This window comes from Carassius auratus, chromosome 46 (genome assembly GCF_003368295.1).
Source record: "Carassius auratus strain Wakin chromosome 46, ASM336829v1, whole genome shotgun sequence".
NCBI classification, from domain to species: domain Eukaryota; kingdom Metazoa; phylum Chordata; class Actinopteri; order Cypriniformes; family Cyprinidae; genus Carassius; species Carassius auratus.
In genome coordinates, this window is record NC_039288.1 from 8948921 (window position 1) to 8975504 (window position 26584).

A 26584-nucleotide genomic window follows, 5' to 3' on the forward strand; every position below is an offset into this window, starting at 1 on the left:
GCAATGCTGTCAGAATACGTTTCACTGGTGAGAAAGCACATAATATTACAAAAATAAACCCTTCCATTCTCAATCGCCAATGGCAATGGATGAACAGGGTGCACAGATGTATGCAAATACCTACGTCAGCAGGCAGATAGGACAGCATATCATAGTCCTCAGACCGAGGAATATGATTGGACGAACATTTTATGATCCTACACCTTCCACAGACGATATAAATACATATAAATACATTTAGACCCCTTAAATTAGTGACACATTAGGGTCAGTCATAGTTGCAAAAATACTTTTTTTAATGTGTTTTGTTTCTCGGACCTTCTTGATGTTTTTCTAACTGGACTTTATTCACCTTTTCCCATTACTTTGCTATTGTGCTTCAACAGTGAGGCAGCTCACATAACAACCTCTCATTTTACCCTGGCAAATCGGTCAACACGGTTGCCCAGGTTCATTCTCTAGGGCTGTTTCAGCACGGATAGTTTGGCAGTTCAAAGCATGTCAGGCATCCGTCCCACCCTGCGGTGGTTTCTTACCAAGCTGACGCAGCACAGCACTGGCTACATTTCAGATCCTAATTTCTATATAGCCGCTGTGATTCGATGCCATGTCCAATCGTAGTGAAATATTAGCACCCAGGTATCCAGCAAAGAATAAGTGCAACTACAGGAGGAAGAAGTTGGTGAAGTTAGCACAAAAATGAAGCATGCTTTTCAAGGCCAATATGCCTCGGCTCCAAACCAGCGTAGGATGCTTGTACCTGAAATGCCAGTCATGAATATGACGTTTGTCACTAAGGAAACACATTGCAAATGAGCATTCAAGGCACATCAGAACAGATGGCAACTTATTAAAGACAGAGACACTTTTATCTCATATGAGGCAGAGCACAGAGCAAATGTGTGATGTGAGATGCTTCTTTAGCATCCATCTTGCCTTACACGCTCATATTGTTGCATCCCTCCTGCTGTGCTGTTCCACATCTGACTCGCTTTCATTCTTATATTTCTTGTTTCATGCAAAATCTTTGAATCATTAGCTTATGTTATGTGTCTTCCTTCATTTGGCAGCTGGGACTACATATATTTTTGGGAAAGGAGGAGCACTCATCACTTACACCTGGGCCCCCAATGATCGACCAAGCACCAGGGCGGACCGTTTGGCCGTGGGCTTTAGCACCCAGCAGAGTGATGCCATCCTGGTGCAGGTGGAGAGCAGCCAGGGCCTCGGAGACTACCTGCAGTTGCACATTGTGAGTATCACAAATCAGTTTGAAGTGCTAATAGGCCTCTTATTTTGGTTATTTATTGTCTTGCAATCCTCTTAACGTCTTTTTATCCTGGTTTTCATCATTTCATCTCAGTTTGACTGTATCACTGTAAATCTGAAAGATCTATGATGTCATCTTTTATAATGTTACTTTCAAGTTTTTCATTTTATGTTGTAATATATTTTATATAATTAGGAATGTCAATCTGACATTTTTATTGTGAATATAAATATGTATATATACACTCTAAATTATACTCTAAAGAAGAAACTGAAATAGCTCTTTTTATGAATGAACCATTGAATCATTAGTTCACTCGATTCGTTCAAAACACTGTTTATCTGTTAAGGGTGATTTCTGATGACAGAAGCTGCTCAGTGCAGTTGTTAACTGGATCTTACAAGCTGTAGTTGAAATTAAAAAGAGCTTACATTTCAGTCTCTTTCAATATAAAAGTCTTTACTGCTGACTCGTAAAACAGTCTCTTTTTGCCATCTAACGGCGGAACAATGTTCCAAAAAACACCATCACGAACATACACGCACACACTGTTTGCCAATACTTAATACTACTATGAATATAAAATAGTATTTATTGAATGATAAACAACAACAAGCATCATTAAAGTTGTTAGACCACTCAGTCAAAAGTACAAAGTCAGTGCTCTGAAATACAGCATTAAAGTTACATAAAATGTAACGAGATTTTGCCCTCAACCAAAACTATATGCTCTGGAACAAATAATACTGTAGATTAATGAAACCAAAGACTGCAAGTTAGAATTACCCAAAACAAATTATATATCATTTAACCACTATAGAGACTTCAGAGGCAGTGGAAAATTCCAGAATATCTGGCCAAGATGATGCTGCTCTCGGTGGGTTCATGACCGCTGAACAGCCGCTGACATATGTCCAAAAGTGTTGATACGAAATTTTAAATAGATGTTATCTTTTATTAACAACCACATATTTGAAGTCTAAACAAGTACATTCACACCTAAATTATAGTAATTTGGGCATCTACCATAACATAAAAAATCAGCGAAACCCTAAAAATAACAAATTTAAATTTATTCTGCATTGTTGTTAGTTCTGCTCGTGCTGCGCGTTGATTAAATAGTTACCCTAGTACTACAATGAAGTGCTTGACTCAACCAAATGCATCTTATACGTGATAAATAAAATATACTCAATATATTTAAACCGTCTGTAATGTTTTGAAATTACTTGTACCCTGCCTGGGGGAAGTCGTGGCCTAATGGTTAGATAGTCGGACTTGCAATCGAAGGGTTGTGAGTTCGAGTCTCGAGCAGGCAGGAATTGTAGGTGGGGGGAGTGCATGTACAGTGCTCTTTCCACCTTCGATACCATGACTTAGGTGGCCTTGAGCAAGGCACTGAACCCCCAACTGCTCCCCGGCGCCGCAGCATAAATGGCTGCCCACTGCTCCGGGTGTGTGTTCAAAGTGTGTGTGTGTGTGTGTGTGTGTTCACTACTCTGTGTGTGTGCACTTTGGATGGGTTAAAAGCAGAGCACGAATTCTGAGTATGGGTCACCTCTGTCAGACACAGATTATGGGAAGTGAATCTATCTTAAATCTATAGGGTTGGTTGGATTTATTCACATACCTTCAAATATTTATTTGAAGCTTCTTCTTTTTTAGATTCTTATTCATAGCATTATCATAATAGGCGGTATATTAACTTATTGGGAGATAACCAGTTGTTCTATGTGAAATCAGAACCCCATATAAACCAAAATGGCATGATCATAACACCCCACAAATATTCAGCTCTGAGACTGGTAGGCAAATCAGGCTCCTCCTATTGAAGCAGCAAATCATCGACTATTCAGGGTCAACCCTAATATATACAATCACTGTCCACTTTATTATGTACACCTGTTCAATTGCTTGGTAACACAAATTGCCAATCAGCCAATCACATGGTGGCAACACATTGGATTTAGGCATCTAGATGTGGTGAAGATGACTTGCTGAAGTTCAGACCGAGCATCATAATGGTGAAGAAAGGGGATCTAAGTGACTTTGATTGTGGAATGGTTGTTGGTGCCAGATGGGCTGGTCTGAGTATTTCGAAAACTGCTGATCTACTGGGATTTTCACGCACAACCATCTCTAGGGTTTACAGAGAATGGCCCAAAAAAGAGAGAATATCCAGTGAGCGGCAGTTGTGAGAACAAAAATGCCTTGTTGATGTAAGAGGAGAATGGGAAGACTGGTTAGAGATGATAGAAAGGCAGCAGTAACTCAAATAACCACTCATTACAACCAAGGTATGCAGAATACCATCTCTAAAGCACAACACGTCCAACCCTGAAGCAGATGGGCTTCAGCAGCAGAAGACCACACTGGGTGCCATTCCTGTCAGCTAAGAACAGGAAACAGAGGCTACAATTCACACAGGCTCACCAAAATTGGAAAAACAGAAGACTTGAAAAACATTGCCTGGTCTGATGAGTCTCGATTTCTGATGCGACATTCAGATAGTAGGGTCAGAATTTGGCATAAAGAACATGAAAGCATGGATCCATCCTGCCCTGTCTCAACAGTTCAGGATGGTGGTGGTGGTGTAATGGTGTGGGGGATATGGGCAGCCATTTATGCTGCGGTGCCTGGGGAGCAGTTGGGGGTTCGGTGCCTTGCTCAAGGGCACCTAAGTAGTGGTATTGCTGGCCCGAGACTTGAACCCACAACCCTAGGGTTAGGAGTCAAACTCTCTAACCAATAGGCCATGACTTCCCAAAAGAAGTGGTCCTTTTCCCAAATTTTTAATATATATATATATATATATATATATATATATATATATATATATATATGTATGTATATATAAAAAATTTGGGAAAAGGACAACTTCTTTTGATCTAGTGTAGACATAATACAGAGCTGAAGCTTACCACTGACATCCAAAAAAAATTAAGTAAACTGGAGACATGCTGTGTTCATGTCATAATAACCATAATTACTAGATGACAACTCTGGACGTTCTACTTGGGGTGGTTCATGTCCTCTGACTTAGAATTATGTATTTTAATGGCAACACTATTACCGCAAAACTGAAACTCTATGACTGAAGCAATCAGTAAACAAAGACACGGTACTACAAATAACAGTCATTATGAAAGTGGCTCATTAATTAAGGTATAGTTTATTTTTAGTGGGACATTAGACAGTTTTTCAACTGTGTGCCAGCTACATTAAACTGTATGGTATGTATGCTTGTGTGAGTGCTTTTTACAAACCGGAATCTCGTAATTACAGTAATTCCAACATGACATGATTCTGCTGTGAAAAAACTGTATAATGTATTATATCTGGAGGCTTTTGGTGAGCAATGCTACTGACGTAGTTTTTGCCATTTCCATTCGCTCAGTTCAGGGACTGCTGACAGGGAAACTGATGCAAATTGACTTGGATAAAAATCTTAAGTTGAATCATTTTGCAGAACGCTTCAGGGGTTCCAGACATATGAAGCTATATTCATGGATCAAATGATGAATAGAAGCTGCTTTATGTACTTACATTCAATTCTCCTTGATAAGATCCAAATACACCTCCTCCCCGACCCAGGCAGATAGGAGAAAATTACCCCCCAAAAATGATGGAAACATTAATCACTGAACAGTTTATGAAGAAAACACCATGCCCCTTCATATTAATTTAGCCTGTTAAAACAACATAGTGCTGAGATAGTATGACGGTAGATCAGGCTTGTAAATGCCTCGTTGACCTCTTGGCTTATTACTTGCAATTATATTTCAAGGGAGTAAAAAAAAAAAAAAAGATGCATTTTAATAAGGTTCCTCCAAATGAATAATTAATTCAGCGTGAACTGTCGACTTTCACACTGTGAGCCTTGATGGCAGCACAGCCATAAACAGTCTGAGAGCAGCTGCTCTGCCAGACACAGACTGGGGCTTGTTTTCAGAAACTTGTGCCTCTTGTCACAGGCACAGAGCACAAGAGCCTCCCATTCTGTAGGCTGAAGGATGGATCTGTAGAGGATTTTTCTCAATTTCTTCAGATTTTTTTTTTTCAGATTTTTCAGTGTTGGTATCTGTCAGAATGGTGATACCCATGGGGGATATATGTACCCCATGGGGATTCTGTATTGTTGTACATGTAGCTGTGGACACAGGTCCTTTTTAAGGAAGAAAATTCTAAAGCTCAAAGTTCAATGCCATGCGAGATATTTTATTTAACAGAATTCGCCTACAACGAATGACCCGTTTGGACTACATCCCTTTCTGCAGGAATTATGTCACATAAACAAGTTTTTTTTACTAACCTCCGCCCACATGAATACACAAAAAAGGGGGTGTGGTCTTGTTGCGCTCCGACGGAGAAGAGAAAGGGCTTGTGTTTGTCACCATGTTGTCGAACCGCTGTTATTTAAATCTCGGGAGTCCAATCACCTTTGTTTGGCCTTCCCAGGGACGCTGTACTTAGAGATCAATGGTTACAATTTATGTTTAACTCGATTCCTGAAAATTATAATCCAAATGTAAAACTATGCGCAGCACATTTTGCTGAGGACAGCTTCCTTAATCTCAATCAGTTTAATGCCAGATTCGCACAAAGATCATTCTTGAAAGATGGAGCAGTTCCCTCTTTGTCTGGAGAAGGTGTTGTTTATGAACCACAACCGGTAAGTGCATTTTACTATTTAAGTTGGTGCGTTTAACAGTTTCTGTAACTTACTACACAAAGTGCAACGCTGTTTAGCTTTGTTAACTAGATGTTAGGGGTGCAAAAAAATCAAATGCGATTTTCATGCGCATCTCGTCAGTAACGGCGCTCCTGTGATTAAAAGTACATCTCCAGCACGTGCGTTCAGATCAGGATTGCCAGGTTTTCAAAACAAATCCTGCCCACTTGCTTCTCAAAACTAGTCCAAAACTAGCCCAATCGCATTTCCAGGAGGGCAGCGTTCGCTAAGTTGCTGTCGAATCACAGGAACTGCTGGCAAAATCAGAACTTATGTATTTCTGAATGGGGGACTTCATGGAACAAGGAAGTCATCAGCCCGTTTTTATGACAGTGAAAACAGCGGTATAGAGATAGGTGGATTGTGTGAAAAAATACTGTTTTTTTACACGCGAAACATGAACACATGTTATATTGCACACTGTAAACACAATCAAAGCTTCAAAAAATGGGACCTTTAAAACAAAAAAGTCCTCAGTATGCCAGCCCAAGGCGATGGCATTAACCTTGATTACAGTGCTCTGTGATTTTGTTTGTGTCATAAATAATATTCGGTTGTATATAAAAACGAGTCTGTAAGCTTTATGGTAGACATAAACAGTGAGTTATAAGGGAGAGGTGTGGCAAATAGCATGTGAGGTTTCACGCTGTTCTCAAGACAACTCAGCTAACGCCTCAAAATGTGTCCTTCATGTACCAGGATTTACTTGAGCTTGTAAATTACAGCCAAGGACAGTTAATCCAGTTGGTCGTGAGCATGACAGATGGAAGTATGGAATTACTGACTACGCTGGGCGTAGCAGAGCCCGACTGCCCTTAGGCAGCTGAATTCAGGGTTTTCCCTCTCCTACTACTCATCCCTCTTTCTCTCTCTGATGATGTTGCTTGGGTTTGTAGCATCGTTTATTTACCCACAGACTTTGAGGTTAGATGATAACTCAGCAGAAACAGCCCAGACTGATGAATGAGACAGAGCCAGGGGTTGTTACGGCTTGTAATGAATAGCAGACTTATTTTGTATTCTGGGTGGGTGTGTATCGATCTGAACCAAGGTTCTGGCCTCCTCCATTTTGTTGGCATCATGTGTGGAGGCTGCCCAAGGGTTCACCTGCCCACCTGTCAGGGACACAGAGTGATGGATTTATAGAGCTTTATGGTCTTGGCGGCCATGTTAACTGAACACCTAGGACCCCTGGAGAGAGGCCTTGAATTGGAGCATAGATGCCACCCCAGACTTTGACCCATTGGTCATGACATCAGCAAGGCAAGGTAGGTGAACTTGTGACTCTGCTGCCCTCTTCCAGCTGGCATAGACATCAAAAAGAGAATGTTGACAGGATGGCAGATGCTTCAGTGGCCATTTGCTGTTGTACTTCTGTTTGTTTACACTGGTACATGATTACAATACAGAAACAGTGAGATTCTGCTGGACTTCCTGTGATTTGGCTGCTGGTAATAGCAGCTGTGCTGGTATTCAGAACAAAAGCATGTTTTTTTGGAGTGTGATATTTTTTCTATTCAAGGTCTAATAGGTCTTCACTAAAATCTATGATCTTCAATAAAATTTGATGGCTTCCAGTATATTTTGCTGTATGAATATTTGAATACGCAGTACACCAAAATAAAGATCAGAGCGTACTTTTTTCTAAAAAATAAAAAATAAAAAAATAAAAAGTTTTCATTTATATGCTGTCAATTGCTGATGATCGCATTATTTTTTATATTAATCTGTTTACATGAGAGATCGCTCGTTTCTCCATCCTGTTCACGTGTGTTTTGGTTGAGGTTTTGTACTCGTTCAGAAGATGTTTAATAGCACCCAAGTGTATAACAATGGCATGAAAACCCATAACAACTTATCTTTGGCAAGGAAGCATTGTCTTCTTTTTAAAGACGAGATAACTCTTCAATGGCGGGGAAAGAGTTGATATTGAGTAACTTACTGTATAAACATAATAGTTATGGCCAGTTATGTAATTATGAATTTTTGCATCATCAACAGAAATAGTTCCAAAACACCAGCATGGACCATATCTCATCTAATCAAGTGATGGTTGCCGAATGAAACACTGTTTCAGTTTGCTGAACAAATGATTTAGTGTCTCACCAACCCGATCTCACGGCAATTCGTACATATTTTACAAGGTGGCTTATTCGTACGAATTCGTATGACCACACTCGTACAATTTCATACGATTTGTGCCAAATCGTACGTATTTTACGAGTTGCACAATTCGTATGAATTTGTACGAATGACCTACACTAACCCCTCCCCTAAACCTAACCGTTAGACAAATCGTATAAAATCGTACGAGTGAGGTCGTACAAATTCGTACGAATAAGCCACCTCGTAAAATACGTACAAATTGGTCGTGAGATAGCGTTGGTCTCACTGAATGAATCCTCTGAATGAATCAGTGTTTGAACGAATCACCTGAATTAATGATTCAATGGCTCACTCATAAAGATAGTGGCTGCATCCGAATATGTGAAAAGAATAGTATGTCAGAATTCACAATATGCATAAAACAGTAAGCGAAAAAGAACCTTCGGTAATATTTGTAAGAGTGCGTACTATCCCATGAGGCCATGAGAGAGGATTTGTCAATGGCTGTAAAGTGACGCAACTGGCACTTGTAGGTAACATGACAACGGCAACATGATAAATGTAGCATGTCTAGATTACATTCATATTACACACATCCATACTATATTGAGCCTTCTTTTTTTAATGTTTGCGAAGTAATTATTTAATCTAAAGAAGTATCTAGTCAGAGAGTTTGGAGCTTTGGATGCAGCCACTCATCTGTTTCATTCCTCATTGAATCGGTGGGTTTGAATAAATAGATTGAATGAATGATGCAATGACTCACTCATAAAAACAGTCACTTCTTTGTTCCTGAATGAATCAGTGGGTTTGAACAAATTGTTTGAATTATTGATTCAGTGACTCACTCATTAACAGGAAGTGTGTCTAAATATCCCCACCGGTAATGCCATTCAACATTAACGAGCAGAACGATAGCAGTGAAACATTTCCTAGTGCTGTTGAACTGTTATATCAGCACTTTTGAAACAACAGTTAAACTAGAACTAGCTGTTGCACACCAGGTCAAAAGCTTAGAGAGATGTTTCAGACAATTCCATTTGCATCATTTAAAGCTACAAAAGATCTCTGGCAATATAAAACGAAGAAGCTGGAGCGCCTCCCACTATAATTAGCTGCCACCACCATGTGTTTGACTAATAGGCAGATTAAATTGGCCTTTGTCAATCACAGCCCACTGAAAGCCTCCTTCATTAATCAACTTTAGAAAGCACCCTGTGGCAAAGGCCATCTCTATGGAAAGGAATCAGGAGTAGTAGAGCACAAAAGAACAGTCTAACTCTCTTATTAGAATATTCACACATTATGCTGGCAAATTTTATATTCATTGCTCTAGGGGAGTTATTCAGTTGATTACTTTTGAATTTGATCTTGCAAGCCTTAACGAAAAATTAAGAACATAAACAAATACATTTTATAGAGAGAGAGAGAGAGCGTTTAGTTAGTATGATATTGCTTGAGTTAATAATATTAATGATAATGCTAATATTATTAATGATAATCACAAATGATATGCACCTAAACACCTTTTTACTCTTACTGAGGGGCTTTGGGTATATCTAAGTCAAAAGGTGTTGGGAAACACTGCCCTGTGGTACAGTATTTTTCATGGACTTTCAGCTCTAGAGCTTCATCAGTGCACCATCCATCTCATATTTGACTGGTCGAGGTGCACTTTGGCTATGGAACAGATGCCAGGGGCAGCAGCACACCTCAGGGAAATCATTCTTTTTAGTGGTGTGTATCCCCAGACAGATGTGCCGTGATTAAAAAAAGGAGGAAAAATCTGTCAAATGGCAATGTGTGGCGTGTTAATTAATGGTGCAATTGTTGTGAAAAGAGTTGTGTTATTCAGCAAATTTTCTTTGTTGTCATGCCCATAGAAGTATGGACACATATACACTGCAAAGTTCTGGGAGTGGCAGACGCATTTAAATACAGGAGTGATTAATGATCTGAGTGTGCAGAATATGGGAGGCAGTCCTGAAAATTTGATAGCTGATATAGTGGTAGCCATAGCAATGGTGTAGTCCTGCCACACCTTAGCTGCATCTAAAAATTGCATGCTGTACGGTAGGTACTACAATGGTTTGGGAATGTTAAAAAGTATGTTTTTTTATTTAGTATGAATGTGTGTAGTTTAAATAAAATTTGAACATACATCTGCCATGTTGTAACTGTCATGTGACCTACGCCGCCATTTGTGTCACGTCACTTTCACAATCTTCTCACATGGCCTCATGGGAAAGTCCAGTGGGTGCACACTTCAGTTTTGCCGGAAGTAGGAGGTACTTTTCATCTATTGGTTTACGAGTTCAGACATGCTCCTCTGCTCGCATGCTGTTTTTTTTTTTATATAGAAGTAGGCATATTCAGACTCATTGGAAGTACATTTCCCACATTTAAAATGTGGGTTTTTAATACTGGTAACACCAATTACAAAGAAAAAAGAAAAACAAGCGGCATATTTACTTTTTAATTTATTTATGTTTTAGTAATAATGTAATTATTATTTTTTGTTTGTTTAGATTTTTGCATGCACCAACCCATAACCCTGGAAAACAAAATGATTAAAAAACAAATAAACAAATAAATAACTATAAATGTCATGGACATGGTGTACCTGATTGAGGGCACAAGGGTACTTGACAAATTCAAGCAACTAAAAAATAAGTAATGCAAAACAATATTGTTTCATATTATTCAATACTGTTAGGTTATATTATGGGGTTTCTTGACTATTTCAAATAAATCTATTCCATTGTCACCTTATTTTAAGAATGACCCATATGCAGTATGTGCAAGACCTTTGACTGGTGGGATGTATTAAGTGATCGAGCTTTGGTGAGTTTTAGTAGGATTACTGTGGCAAAACAATCCTTATTGATGGGTAAAGGACTTTGAATTCTCCACAAGGACAGTTAGTGAACATATGCGTCATATATAAGATTTTTAAAATGGATTCTGGAAGGCATTTGCAGAGGTGTTTGTGGGATGCTGCATGACACAAGTCTTTCTGACCTCTATTGAGTCAGATTTTCCAAATGAAGGCTGCATTTGGTCATAATCAACCATGAAGGAGATAATAACTCTGGAAAGCAGCTCCAGCATGGTGCTCTTATAGCTTTGCATCCCATTTGTCAAGCCATTTGAGCAAGAGCTCAGTTGCTTGTCAGTAGGAGAGATGACAATTGATTCATAAATTTGCTTTGATAAATTGTGCAGCAGGGCTGCGTGCTTCTTGTGCTAAATCTAGAGAGGAGGAGGAACACAGAGCCTGTGCTCCCTTCCTGTTTATTAGCAACTTCCTGCAAGACTTCATGCTTTATACATTTTACAGAGATATTTTCAGCTGCTCCTAATGAAAGCAGATGCATCTGGTAACCGAAGAAAATACATTGTGAGTCTGGAGAATCTAGGGTTTGGTTGTGTGCTTCAGTGCACTTAACCATGACACGCAGACTGAAATGAGAAGTGTTGTGCATGCACTTGATGGATTAGTCTCTCCTTTGAAATGCCTCGCTCAAAATGCCTAGGAGGACATATATCATTATGTTTTCTAGGTTTAGAAAATGCCCCCGTGCCATATTGTAAAATTTGACCTTTTTATTACTAACCAAAACACCCTACATCAGTGACGCATGAATGCTTTTTTCCATCTTTCTGTGAAAATGTGTTCGCAATGTTTTTCATTTTGCTACATGCTTGGGGCGTACCATGTTAATCTTATAGTACACATCTTTGAAAAATGGTATAACACAACACTGTTATGCAATCAGGATCTCTCTCGAAGTGCCACTGCAAATGTACAATATAAACAAATGATTTATGATTCACCTCTGTCTCATAACATTATTCGGAGTAGAGGGCTTGCTGGGAGTACAGTAGACCCAAATGGACCGAACCCAATGTGTTGTGTCGTGGAACTATTTGTTGGTGGAGCAAAAACAGACAACAAGTACCTTGTAGTATTGTGTCTAAAATCTAAGTAACTTAATATTTACAGTACTTCTGTGTTTTAGTAACTTACGGAGTGGTGGGATTTGAGCTGTGTGACAGGTCTAGGCACAGTCTTCCCCCAGAGCTGCTCTGCTCTCAAACAATTCAAATCCTCTGCTTTCTACCTGGGTATAAAACTGCTGCCATTTGATTAAGATTTGACAAATGAACTCGCGCATTACTTGGATTCTGGTTGTGTCAACTGTGTTTGCATTATATTTAAATTAGCCACTGTCAATCACATGATAATCACTGCAAGCAGGAGGACAAAAACAGAATTTAGATAAAGTAGATCGAATTTAGACAGATAGACAGATTTAGACAGAATTTCATTTGTTTTGAGTGTAGCTAGCGCGTCCAACTAATTGTTGGTGACACTCTATAAAACAGTAGGCCCAGTGTTTTTGTCTGTATTGCGTGCAGTGGTCTGTGTGTAAGCATCTTTGTGTATGCGTCTGAGAGTGTGGGGGTGTGAACGGTCCTTCTAGCTGTCACTCTCACATTGACAGAGAGGTTTGGAGAGTCCTGTGGACCTGCTCTCTACTCTGCAGTTATTACTCCATATCAGACTCTCTTAACCGACGCTATTTCAGTGATTACTCAATGAAAGCAGCACAGGTGACCCCGCTGCCTCACTGTAGATGTCTCGTCCCACCCATGTATCCCACAATCCTGTGCTACATCCCCTCCCACACCGGACCAATCATCTCGCCCTCCTTCCTGCACTCTGAATCACGTTGGCTCTGCCATCCTTCTTGGGATTCAGCAGAAACTGTCAAGTCTAAAATAAAGAGGATGTGCCTCCTTGGTTCCCAGTCCGCAGGCACGGTTCCACTGGATGATTTATTGTCGTCCAATATGCAGGGCCACTGTCAGAACCCGACCTGCCGTAGCCTCTAACTGCGCTCTGAATGCGAGACGACACACCTTTGGGGAATGGGATTTTTGCCTTGGGCAGTACTGCAGAGTTGCACTGATGTGCATAAAGGACGCTGAGAGAGAGGAAAAAACCACAAGGTGACTTTCCTCATCCTTCCTGAAGTGAATAAGATATTTAATAAGATGGTATTGTCCCTCCTGAATTTCATGGATTTAGACATATGTAGAAAATATGAAGCCATGTGTGTTGGATAGTGTAGAGACTTTATATTAAATATTAACATTATTATTAAAACATTTGTTGCATGGACATGAATCGTGCTTCAAACATGCCTGTTGTTGAGGCGTGCTGTTACTTTTCAGACTTGCAACCATAAAATGATGATTAAATTCAGAGCCGATCCTAGACTTCTGGTGGCCCTAAGCAAAACATTTCTGTCTGTGCATTCATAAAAACAAAAAAACAAAATTTTTACGATTAAACTGTTTAGCCTATAATTGCGTGCTGTACAGAAATTCATTAAAGTAATCAAATGTAAAAAATAAAGGACTGCATAGACTTTATGCAGAAGAAATTAAGCATGAATTAATTCATAAATTTATACAATATTCAATGAAGAGCAGTGAATATTTCTCTCATTTTCTTTTGTTTAATAAACAGATGATGACAAATAGCAGCAGGTTTTTACCGTAGGATTGTGTTACAGAATGTACAGATACTGTCTAGCGATCAATTACTTTTCAAACTGTTTATCTGTGTTTCAGTCCATCTCGAATTGCGCACATGGAAAGCACATGGGGAACAGTGTCACTTCCGCAGCTCAGTGGGAATTCAACTTATACAGGAGACTGTGTATCAGCCCCATTACATGATTTGACTGATTTGGTACATAGAAAGGGCGGCAGCACACCACATTAAGTAAAGAAACAGTCACGTTTTCATAACCGCTGGCCAAAATTATAAACTAAATATAAAATAATTGTTAAGAGCAAGGGGGCCCTCTGGTGTTTTGGAGCCATACATAACATGCATACTTTGCGTATAGTGAGGATCGGCTCTGCTTAAATTAAAGGATAATATGAATTTTCTTTTTAATTTTTGACTTGTCCTAGTAAGCAACCACTCTGAATACTCTAGCAATAACATGATGGACTAAAAATAATTACAATTAACTATACCTTTATAGTTTAACTATAAAATTAACTATACCTTTAAATCTGGTTTAAATCTAGTTTAAATTTACTGTGCATTGCTACTTACATTGGAATACATTTTGGCTGAAAACTGTACAAGGAGGCATGTGAAATGCACAGCTGTTTTCTTTAAAAGAAAAAATATAAAAATGTAAATCCATTATCTTAGTAGCAGTTAATAGTATGGTTTTATCAGTTCAAATGAATGTATTAATTATAGTTTAAAGTTAATTTATCCATGTATTCTTACACTTAAAAAAAAAATGAACAGGTGTGTATTATTCTTATATGACCATTAAGTGAGATTAATAAATGCTGTAAAAAATAAAACAATTTAAAAACAGCTCATAATACCTCATGCTGTATTCATGAATGCACTCTGCATATGTTAACATATAGAACCTTATTAGGAAGTGTTATGAAGGCCAGAATTACCATTTGGTAATTTGGGCACACGTCCAAGGCCACAATGTAGGCCTGTGTAAAGGAGATGTCAAAGTGTTTCATGGTCAAAGATGTCGAAACAAAACTGCAAAAAGTTGATGAGTACACTAAAAATCAACGTCCACCTACCCAAGGTGCATGGTTGAGCAGGAAAGCCTTCGGACCACAGTGTCTACAATTACCATAACTCAACCCTAAATCCCAGTATTTATTGGTGAAAATGTGAATGTACAGTTATGCAGTTGTAGACACCAAAGCACCCTCTGCTCCTCAAACCTCCCTTTGTTCCCTATCTGCCCACCTTAATGTACAATAGCTGCCTCTCCCCAATGCAGTATTAACATGTGCTGCCATATAAACAGACCTCAAGATTGCTTTTGCTTGCAGCGTCTTGCCTATGTGCATGCCGCAATAGAGATATGCCTTCAGGCTAGATTAGATACACAAGCCTCTGCCCATAGTTTAATTAGACTCTGTTCTCTTCTTCATCTGCTGCACTGAGGATAGGATCCCTCCATCCTTTTGTTTTCTGCATCATCACTCTTGAATTTCAATAACTTACCAGGGCCACATTTGTTGTGTGTATATATATATATATATATATATATATATATATATATATATATATATATATATATATATATATATATATATATATTATCATCACTCTTCAAGATGGGTATCTTGGAAGCTAATCTCTTTTATACCAAGACAACCTGGGCACTCCTCTCAAGCTTTCATGAAATTGTTTTCTCTTGCAATGCAAAACGGTTGACTTGTCCTATTACGAGCAGTCAGTCACATTGGTCACCTGCAGGGCAAGCCAAGCCATGCAGTGAGATGTCTAGACATAGTCTAGTGGATTAAGGCCATTTCATTCCTCACATTAGGAGGTCTGACTCAGTGCAGCCACAAAGCCACAGGTCATGACACTTCACGTGACAAAGCGGCCTGTAGCCACATTGCATTTTTTATAAAAAACATCTAATGAGACAGTGTCGTCATGAAAATTCAAGACTGCTAACATAAAAAGGCAAATGACAGAGGCAGGGTTTGGTAATAGGAAAAGGAAATTCTATTATTCCATATGAGAGAGTAGCTAATAACTTTGCATTCAAGTGGGCCCCTGCGTCAAATCTGCGTTGCACACAAAAACAGTGCAGCTCATTAAAAGGAAAGTACCAGAAGAGTAGGCTGTATTGTGGCAGGGAATTCAGCTGCAGATAACAAAAAAACATGATGGGAATTTTATGTGGGACATGCCAAGAATAAAAATGCACTCTTGTGAAAAGCTTTTTCAGCATCCAGACTTAAAAGGATGTGTTTCATTACTAGCCAATGTGGCCAATATGAGTCCAAGTAATCTACCTCTAGAGCGCCATCTTAATGAAAACTCTTACACCACCCATTTCCCAAAGCTACCATTAACTTGAGGCTAAAGTTTGAAGACATACAGTATGGATGCAGTGAAACTCTGCACACAGTCTAATGATGCAACAATTTTCAACACCTAGACCATTTTTTAAAACTACATTGTAAAAAAAAAAAAACATGCCTGACAATACCACAGTCCACATATTACAACCTGCATTTACATATCAGTGCTTCTTCTATATTTACCAATGGATATTTACCAGAAAATATTCAGTTATAAATGCAGCAAAGCTGAAGGAAATACAGATCTTTTCTTTCATGTTGTGACATACATCCAAGTGTAGCAGATTACTCAAAGAGAAAAAAAGGCGGGGACCATCCACCCATTCTATCCATCTGTTGTAAATTGGATTTTGATATGTGAGTGAAACATTTAAAAATAAGGAGTGGGCATAATTCTCAAAAATGTTAATTTGAGAGGACTAATGATTGGAGAAGTCTGACCTGTTACTGGTAAATGTCAATGATCAATGTAAAAAAAATGTATGTATGTATATATATGCATAGATTAATGCATAGATTAATTATTCATAATAAGCACTTATGAATTTTCATTTCATGCTCAGTTACGATTTATTGGCAAGAAACACTGTCTAGCAATATGAAATTTAAGGGAAAATATATTCAGTGCTTTTGTAGCATTTAGGCAGATATTTTTTTTATTGGAGTGTCTATTTACACTAAGTGCAAATAGCCTGCCTTGTTGGCTGAAGCTATTTACACTAACTCCGCCCATCAATGTGATTCTGATAATGAACACTGCAAAAGACAATCAACAGTCATCAGCTCTAGTGGTGTAGATGGTAAAATGTGTGATGTGTTCATTTTGACATGATCAACCTGGGTTCGAATCTGCCTTTTGGCGAACTTTTTGTCCCTTTTCAAATTTCACATAACATCAAGAAAAGCATTTATTTTCAATGAAAATTTTGAATATAATAAAAAAGTTGAAAATAAAGTATCGAGTAGGGTAAGGGTAGGTGTAGGGAGGGCTTTATTGTCCCAAGAAGGTGGAACCCATTTATTAATCTGAATTAAAATAAAAATTTACACACTACTGTTTTACACTATACTGTTTTACAATGTACTACAAGACCGAGGTGCAGATAATTACCACTATTTGCAATAAGTAGTCAAATTTTAGCATAGTATAAATCGAATCTATTGCTATTTGCACTTAGTGTAAACTGCATATCACAAAGAAATGTTGCAATTTTTTCTTTCTCTTTGGAGTGTTACAAGCTCTTGGTGCATGAAAAAGATCTGTAAAGTTGCAAAAAAATAAGGCGTGGCTTCAATAACCACAGTTAGTTTTGAAGCAGCTATGTCAGGGAGATGCTGTGTGTATTTAGGCGAAAGCAAAATCACTTTATTTGGCCTTCTGAAAGTAGATGCAGTTAGGAATCTTTAAGATTACTTACAACAGAAAAGCAATGCATTTTATGGACAACCATTTCGTGAACCTAGGAGAGGACGTCATTCTGACTTTGCTACGACAAACTGGCGCTTCTGAATCAGCTACCGTGTTTTCCAGACTATAAGTCAAACTTTTTTTCATAGTTTAGCTGGTCCTGCGACTTATAGTCAGGTGCGACTTATAGTCAAAAAAATCATTACGCCACTTCTCCGGCTTGAACTAATGTTAAAACTAAGGACATTATTAACTGTCTTTGCATTTATTTTGAAAGATGAAGCTCGCGATTATGGAAAGGGGCATTACATTTCCTACAAGTGCTTGCAGTGATCAGCCAATCATATTGCACTGGGTCAGCTGACCAATCAGAGTTCACTGCACCTGTCAGAAGGAGGGACTTTGTAGACAACAATACATTTGGGAGAGGCGGAGCACAGAGGACCTACAATAATGTACAGTATTTGAAAAAATAATGGGTTTTTAAAACATTAAAGCATCTCAACATATTCTTTTACACCAAATACACAAAATAATGAAGCATCATATGACCCCTTTAATCTGGGATAGAAGAAAGTATTTTGACAGAAAAATGGCACACTGCAGCTTTAAGAAAATGTTGAAATATTAGACTCTAAATTTAGATTATTTGATACGTTAGAGGGATTTTAAGCTCTTTTTGTTCTGTCAAATTACTACATTTAAAAAGTCCCCAGAGAGGACAATGGCACTTGTCTCTTTAAGCCTATGTCTGTCCTCTGACTGACTGTGAAGGTCATGTTCGGTGACTGCTGTGTGTGTGGGTAAACAGTCAGGTGAACCCATGCGTTAGAGCAGCACAGCCAAAGGTCATGATCACTGGCCCTCGCTTGATGCTCCCTGCCCACCCTCTTCACACCGGTCAGAAAGGCATGTTTACCTTTAATTAGTGTTATCGGTAATATGCAGAGCAGTCGGTCTCTTATCAGATAGACTCTGCATTGGCAGAACAAAAGCCTGTGGTTAAATTCGCCTCAAGGGTTTACAGGCTCTCTTATTCAAAATTAGCTTCCTTAATAGTCATTGTCTCCTCTGTTTTACCTCGCCTTTGCTTCTCCAGAAAGTAGGGCAGGCATTTTCAAAGCGCTCATGCAAATGAAAAGAGGGCTATTCCAATTTCGAGAGAGAGAACGTAAACACATTGCCACAAAACAAGGTTGTCTGCCTGGATTCGGAGCATAGATGTTGAAGTTGAATGGCTTTGGGCTTTTGGTTGTCTTTTAAGTATGATTTTCAGCTATAGTCTCAAGATGGAGTTGAAAAGTGGTCATAGGCTCTCTGGGAAAGTAAATGCTGACATGTAATGAATCTTTCCCAGCTGGTTTATTTTTCCTCTGGGTGGTTTTGAAGCAGCCATCATTCTGTGTCATGAATGTTAACCTCTCGCAGTCTCGAGCTCACCAAGCATTCCTTAAACGGCCATTTCATACCTTCAAAAAATTGCATCTCTATTATGAAGTGCTTTTGAAGCTTACAGGGTAAGTGTAGGTTTTCATGCTTGTTGATATTACATTTTGATAGCTTCTTTTCAATTTTTTGAAACTATATACAACTGTATTCACTTTTATAATCTAAAAATGGATGCCTCTTTATTTTCGTCACACATTGTCTTTTAAACATTTTATTTAGAAGACAAAGAAAAGAAACAGGAATTTTGAGGAACAGAACTTGTTGGCAAGATATTCAAACATAGCATCATCAGAAATGCATTATAAAGGCTATATCTTAGCATCTATTTTAGGACAGAAGTGTAGCTTATAGTCCCTAAATGGTAAAAAATCTGAAATCTCCAAAACTGTGTCAAGACATGTATTAGTTTCAGTCATATGTTTCAAATCAGCAATAATATTTGACAGCAGTGATATAATAAGTTTAGTTTCTTCAGCTCAAATCATGCTGAAAAATGTATTTAGGTTGTTCTAGAGACAGAAAATGCCTCTTTCAAAAATATCTTTTTGACCGAAAGGCAGAACTTCCATTCCTATAGTCTCCATACTAAGGGTTACAATTTCTATCATTCTAAAACATCTATGCAGTACTGCAAAGATCTGCACTCTCTTCATTTTTCCATCTCTCCTGACTATCTGCAGTATCTGTGCTACAGTAACAGTGAGCAGCTTTACAGCCGTGATATATCATGTCCTGCTGGGATTTAATGGTAAGGTGTTGAGCATCCCCATGTTGTATGGCACTCACGCTACAAGATCCTTTATAATATAAATATTCTTTTTTTTCTATGATTAAGGGATGAGAAAGAGAGTGTAGCTGGTCTTGGTGAGGTTTGGGCCAGCATGAGGTGATGAATTCTGTGGTGAAGAAACATGAATGAATGTCTAGCAAAGTCTTTAAAAACCAGAAGCATTCGCCTACAACCTTTCATTTATCCGACATGTAATGACAGGACAGTTACTCTAGGCAGAGCTAGGGGTTGCGTCACAGGACAATTGGCCCCTTTCTGAAAGATTATGGGTTTTTTGGAAGCCAAATACTTAGAAGCAGAAAAAAACTGGTCCTGTTCTCTATTATTTGGCACCCTGATGAAGGCGTGTCCCTGGACGTGGAATTTTGTTTCTCTTACAAAGAAGGATCCACTTATAATTATGAATATTTCTAACCCTTATCCCATTTAGTAACAGGAAGTTATGTGACAAATTTGAAATCCTGTCCGAATTACAGTTTCTACTGCAATGCCCATTTAGATGGCAGATACCACGTTTCTAGTTGTTTAGCTACATTACGCTTTTAAAGTTATGACTTGGGGAAAATTACGTGATCTTGGACCATAATACAGAGCCAGCCATTGTAAGGGCTGTACGTATATGCCTCACAGTCTTATTGTCATCTGTGTTACATCCAATATGGAATCTAACCTGACTAGGTCAATACAGGTGTTTTTTTATTAATCATTGATGTTACAAAATCTCATATAAGCTGTATAAACAATATAAGAAATATTTGTACAAAATATATATTTACATTTTTTTTAAAAAAATTATTGATGGATGTTGATAACCAATCAGTTTATTCTGAGGATCTTCTTACCCCAAGTAAGAGGTCAGTTTGCCCCAACAGTTGGAGCAACATTGCCCCCTTTTCATGGTTTTCAATTTTAGTACATAGTAAATGTTTACATTTATTTCTGTTAATAACATGGTGAATGAAGTATCATCATCCTGAACATTCTTAAGTCCCTGATTCCTCTACTCCTTATGCTGCCTTATGAAATGCACTGGGCAAAGGGAGTGAATTAATTTTCTTATTATCTTCAGCTGGCATGTTCCCGTGGCAACACTGCACAGTGTCTTTCAGCAGATTCGCTGATAGACACCAACATAAAAAAAAATATATATATATATATAACAACAACAGCAAATCAGCGACACCTGCTGACGGACACTGTGCTGCGTTGTCACGGGAACATGCCAGCTGAAGATAATTTGGAAATTAATTCACTCCCTTTGCCCAGTGCATTCCAAATGACTACATAATGGCATGCACGTGCCTTGCTCACTCCAAAGTCCCCAGTCCAAAGGCGTTTCTCAATGTCAAGGATACTTCCTTGGCAGGACTGATCCTTCCAAGTCACTTCCTTCAGAGGCTAGGCGAGACTCCTCTTTAGCACACGGAGAACACGTAAATGGAAAAGGCTGGCAAGTGCACGTTATTGCATCATTACGTCAGTGAAAAGGTCCGTTTGAATAACGCTGTGAATGGTATCATTAAATTACTTTGGACAACTTAACTAGTTATTTATAAAAGATATGCCGATGACGCAACCAATTGTTAAATGACAGGTCCGGTTCAGTGCATTTGTATAATTTACAATATAAATTCGGTAGTAATTTGTACTGGCATTTAAACATCAAACTTTACTTATATTTACTACAGTTATAACAAATGTTTGGTAACGGAAATAAAAACTGTTAACGCTCCGACTACGTTAACGTTCGACATTTTTGAATTTTTGAACTAACGTTAGATAGCAAAGCTGCGCGCATAGGATTGTGGGTGATTTGAGAGCGCGAAGAGCGTGAAGGATACACATATGCATCCTTTCCTGTGTATGGGATATTCTTCGGACGAAGGACTCAGTCCTTGGTTGAAATTCCGAGGATCCTCGACATTGGAACAGTCCTTCGACGGATGTCGATGACGTAGCATCCTCGAAATACTGGCTTCCGAGGATCCTTCCTTGACATTAAGAAACACCTCAAGTGAATAAGGATGATCACTTCCATTAAGAATTTTCCGCGTGAGTCGTCCCGATTCTCGTACCGGCACATCCCTACTCCTTAGAAGATATAGTTTTCCTCTCAAGTTGCTTGAAAAGAATGCAAGTATGATGCCTTAACTCCACATTTTAAGAACATGGAATCACATTGACACAAATTATTACATTTGACCCTTGTTGCGTATTTGAGCTCCTCCGAGTGTAATCTCTTTTTATAAAATCCTAGAATCGCCACTGGCATCCATTCGCTCACTCACCTTGTGTGGAGGACATCATCCATTTTAAAGCAGCACTGGGGTTACCCACGGGGCATGGGGGCAGGGAAAGAGTAAAACAGAATAATTGTGTCTTCTCCTTTAACTTCTGCCCTCATCAGCTTCCATCCCATAATGCGCCAGCTCTCCCAGCACAGACTGAAGCTGCAGTGGATGTGGCAGCTCAGTGTCTGTGTGGTCAGACGGGGTTAGTAGGAGTAAGGGGTTGATGTAGGAGTAAGGGGAAAAAGGGGAAAAAGGCTTTATTACGGTGCAAGACAAATTAGAATGCAGCTAAAAAGTTTGACTGTTGTGGTATGGTTTGGGGAGATTATATTCACTTTAAGCATTACATGTGTTCAATGTATGGCTTACCTGAACTGTGATTATGTTCGCTCAGTATACATTAGTTCAGGGGGGTTTAAACATTTTCATATTTGGAACACCAAATATGATGATCTCCTAGCCTTTTCTAAGCCAGCAATATATACAAAAATAGGTATGAAGACCTGTTGTTTGTGTGGTGGTGGTGGGGGGGGGTTGTAAAATTTAGCAAGAGAATTACATTTATTTCAGTAGGAATTCATGCAACTGGGAGTTTCGCACGATGGTGAAAAACAATCTGTTTGTTCAGATTGGAGACACGAATTTGCCTCACTAACTGACAGAAAGCTGCTTGGTTTGAAAGTGATGACGGACCAAATTTTGACCACGAAATTCCACCAAAATTTTTGGAATGTGACTGCACCTTAATATGGCGACATAGTGCTAAAGAAACATTTGTAACAATTATAATGTTGATTTTTTGGAAAATTTTCTTTTTTTTTTTTTGAAAATGAACAGCATTTATTTGAAATAGAAATGTTTAAAAACATTGTAGATTTCTTTGCTGTCACTTTCGATCAATTGAATGCATCCCTTTTGGATAAATTATAAAAGTATTCCACTTCTTTCAAAAGCAAAATCTTACTGACCCAAGCTTTTGAATGGTAGTATGTGTATATAATTTTTGACACTATTTTTATCTGATTTTGTATAATTTCCAGACAACCTCAGGGGGCAGCAAAGGGAGTAGAATGGGGTCTGAGAAAAGTAGTGTAAAACAGGTTTAAAACTTTTACTTATATTTTGATTCTAAGGGAATTATTTATTTAAAATGTTGCATATTTTATCACACAGGTCGGATCTGAGTGTTAGGTTGTGTAGGATGCAACATCTGCAGTGTTCCACGACTAAACCAGTGTGCATCTGATTAAACTGGATTGCAGATGCTTTGTGATTGAGATGCAGGTTTCTGTGGCACAACTGTTCAGTAAATTCACCCTTGAGCATGTATCTTTCATTGCCCTTGTTTTATCTGGGCATTTTATTCCAATTATCTTCTGCCCTTTACAGAATTTGCTCAGTCAGTTTTGTTATATTTTGTTTTTGCCAGATGTTTGACATCTGGGCATTAAAGCCAGGTGTTTTGCACTTAACCCAGCAGGGACAGCCTGTTGACAGGTGATTCTGTCCTGCCCCGGTAGCACTGCACTCTAGAGAGATTAGTCACCCACAATGCCCTTCACTCATATGCATCATCAGTATTCCATCAAACACAGAGGCTCTAGAACATAAATCACTGTCATTTCTCTTTCTAGTCATGAATGATGTTGCTGGCCATCTGTTATGGTCATGAGATCGGGAGGTCATTGTGCACTTAGGGGACCAATGGGCCCCTTACTTGGGACCACAGATTGTGCAGTTTGGAATAAAGAATCCATTATTCAACTCTTGACTCTGTCCTTCAATATCTCTGCGATTCATTGTACAAGAGAGTCCTCATGCTACATTTTATAGCCAAGTTCAACAAACAACACACATTTCTGTCTTTTAATTCCAGCTGAGGACAGAGGCTTTTGGGCTAAAGTTCTTTAGAGGACACTTCAACACCTGCTGAAGTGTAACTTGCAAGTTTTTTCATGTGAATTGAGATGTTCTGAGAAGGAGTGAAATGTGCAGGATCAGCAGAATGGCAAAGAAAATCAGCATTAAGATGAGGCAAAAGCACGAACATTATTTGTTGGTAATGTCCCAACGAATGAAGATGAGAATGTCTATTGAATTTTCTGAGTATGTGAACTTCAATAAGACAAAGCCATTTCAGAACAACATGACAATGAGGGGGAATGCACTGAGAATGAATTGCTTTGTTTATCTTCTTTCACTGCTTTGATTGTTTTAGACCACAATTTGCAAAAAGATTTATGCAGATGCAGTTGACTACTTGAAATGGTGATCGATTCATATATAATTTGTGAGTATGATTTGTGTAGCTGGATTTTTTTCTCTTTTGTCTCAGTCATTATGTTTCTAGTTTTGCGAAGAGCTTCAATCTATCATGAAACAGTAAAATGCATAATTTCCTATCTATTGGCTACTTCCGTGAGAGAAAGTCATGTCCTTGTGATCGAGTTAACCATATTTTAACCATATGTTTTTCATACCCTGTCAATAATTCTGTTCCCAGTATTGTTCATACTAGATCACAGTATCTCAAACCAAAAGAAAAACGGTGAAATGGAGAGTTTCTTTTTTGGAGGAATTTCAGTTATTCATAGCTGTTGAAGTTTCCGCTGCAGGATACTGGTGTAAATTTTAATTCACTCCAAAATGAAAATGATGTAATTGATTACTCACCCTCATGTCGTTTCACACACATAAGACCTTTGTTCATCTTCAGAACACAAATTAAGATATTTTTGATGATCCTCCATTGACAGCAACACAGCTGAAATGTTCCCAGGTACAAAAATGTCCACCACAATATATTCTCGTTGCATCACAAAACTGAAGTTTTGGAACGACCTGAGGGTTATTAATGACATGATTTTAATTTTGGGGTGAACTTACCCTTTTAACAAGTAAGAATCATTAAGCATCTCAAGAAAGACCAAGTTTCACTTGTCTACTGTCAAACCAGGCTGAGCTAGCATTAAAAAAATGGAAATTATTTCCATGAAAACATAACCTTTTATATTCTCTTTTCTTTCTTCTAGTTCTGGCTTTTGTTGTTATTTTTTGCTTTTTTATATAGTTTAACATTTGGATGAAATCCTCATGAGTATTCATTCAGTAGATTTGCCCTCATTTGTATGGTGAGGATACACTGATATCAGACTAGCATTAGCACACACTCGCTAGTTTTTTTTTTTTTTTTGTATCTCAGCCCTTTAGGTTCCAGAAAACACTCTGCATTCACCTCAAGCTCTGATTGATATTTGTCAGACATCAGCATCTCAATGAGAACCTGCCAGTTGAGGTCATAGGAGGGAAGGAAGATATCCAAACTCTTAACGTGTGTGGAAGTTTGATCAATCTGTGGCTTTGTGTCAGAGAACACGAGGCACTTTTAATTATTGTTGTTTTGGTTTTTCCTAGAGACTGATACCGGACAATGCTAAACCTGTAGAATAGTAACACTTTCCAAACCAGCAATTTGATGTTTCCAAAAGGAACAAGGTAGCATTTCTGAGGTGTCAGCTGTTAAATGCTCAAGTACTCCCCCAGAGGTGGCTAGTGGCGGGTGGAAGTGTTCTTGGCGGGGAAATGAATCACTGTTAAAATAGAAACAGCAGGAAACTGTCAGTAGTTATACATGTCAAGATGTCAATAGCTGGCGAGCCAATGTGTGTGTGCCTTTATGAGAAGGAGTGGTGATGAATGCAAAACATGGAGCCACACTCCATTTGCCCTCCTGCATTACAAAGGACACTGTTGAGCTCCTCCCCCAAGGGTGGCCACTGTAGCATGTCCAGATGTTTCTTTTTGTTCACAAGATATTCCCCATCACTCTGGCCATCATTAATTTCACTTTAGTGTCACATCCAAGACCTTTAAATATCGCTGTTTTAAATTGCTTCATGATCTAGAGATTTTTCTGGATGTTGTATCTATATTGGGTGTATCCATGTGCAAAAATGTACTTTGAAGCAGGTTGCCTGAACTGCTAGACAACTTATTGGTCTTAAAGAAAGCCCTGTGTAATTCAGGTCTTTGTTGTTTCGGGTTCACCTTTCGGGTTCAGGCAGGATTTGTAGGGGGAGTTTACAAACTGTGCATCCGTCAGCACACTAATTAAAAAGTCTAATATGTATTTGATTTGTGTAACTGGAATTTTTTCTCTTTTGTCTCAGTCATTATGCTTTTAGTTTTGCGAAGAGGTTCAATCTATCCATGCAACAGTAAAATGCATAATTTCCTTTCTCTTGCCTACTTCAGTGAGAAAAAGTAATGTCCTTGTGATCGAGTTAACCATATTTTTATCCGCATTCTAATGTTTTCCATACCCTGTCAATAATTCTGTTCCCAGTATTGTTCATACTAGATCGGAGTATCTCGAAACAAATGAAAAACGTTGAAATGGAGAGTCAGGAGACTGATGAAGTGTTTCGTAACATAGTTCCATTCAAGCAACTTCAACATTTGTGTTAAAAACCTTCTTCATTCCTGTCATTCTTCTACCTGGATTTAACTAAACAAAATTGACTGTGATGGTACATTGAATCCGGAAAAGCAAAGTTTGTTTGAACTGAAGTGGCATTTAAATTGA

At 38.5% G+C, this 26584-nt stretch overlaps 1 protein-coding gene across 2 annotated transcripts in view; it reads left to right on the top strand.

The window, feature by feature from the left end:
• Positions 1 to 26584, top strand: part of LOC113064079 (neurexin-2-like) — a 333624-nt gene that overhangs the window by 284999 nt on the left and 22041 nt on the right. For both annotated transcript variants that reach the window (XM_026234620.1, XM_026234621.1), the window contains one exon: positions 1071 to 1252. In XM_026234620.1, the coding sequence (XP_026090405.1) occupies positions 1071 to 1252 (182 nt within the window). The remainder of the gene's footprint in view (positions 1 to 1070; positions 1253 to 26584) is intronic.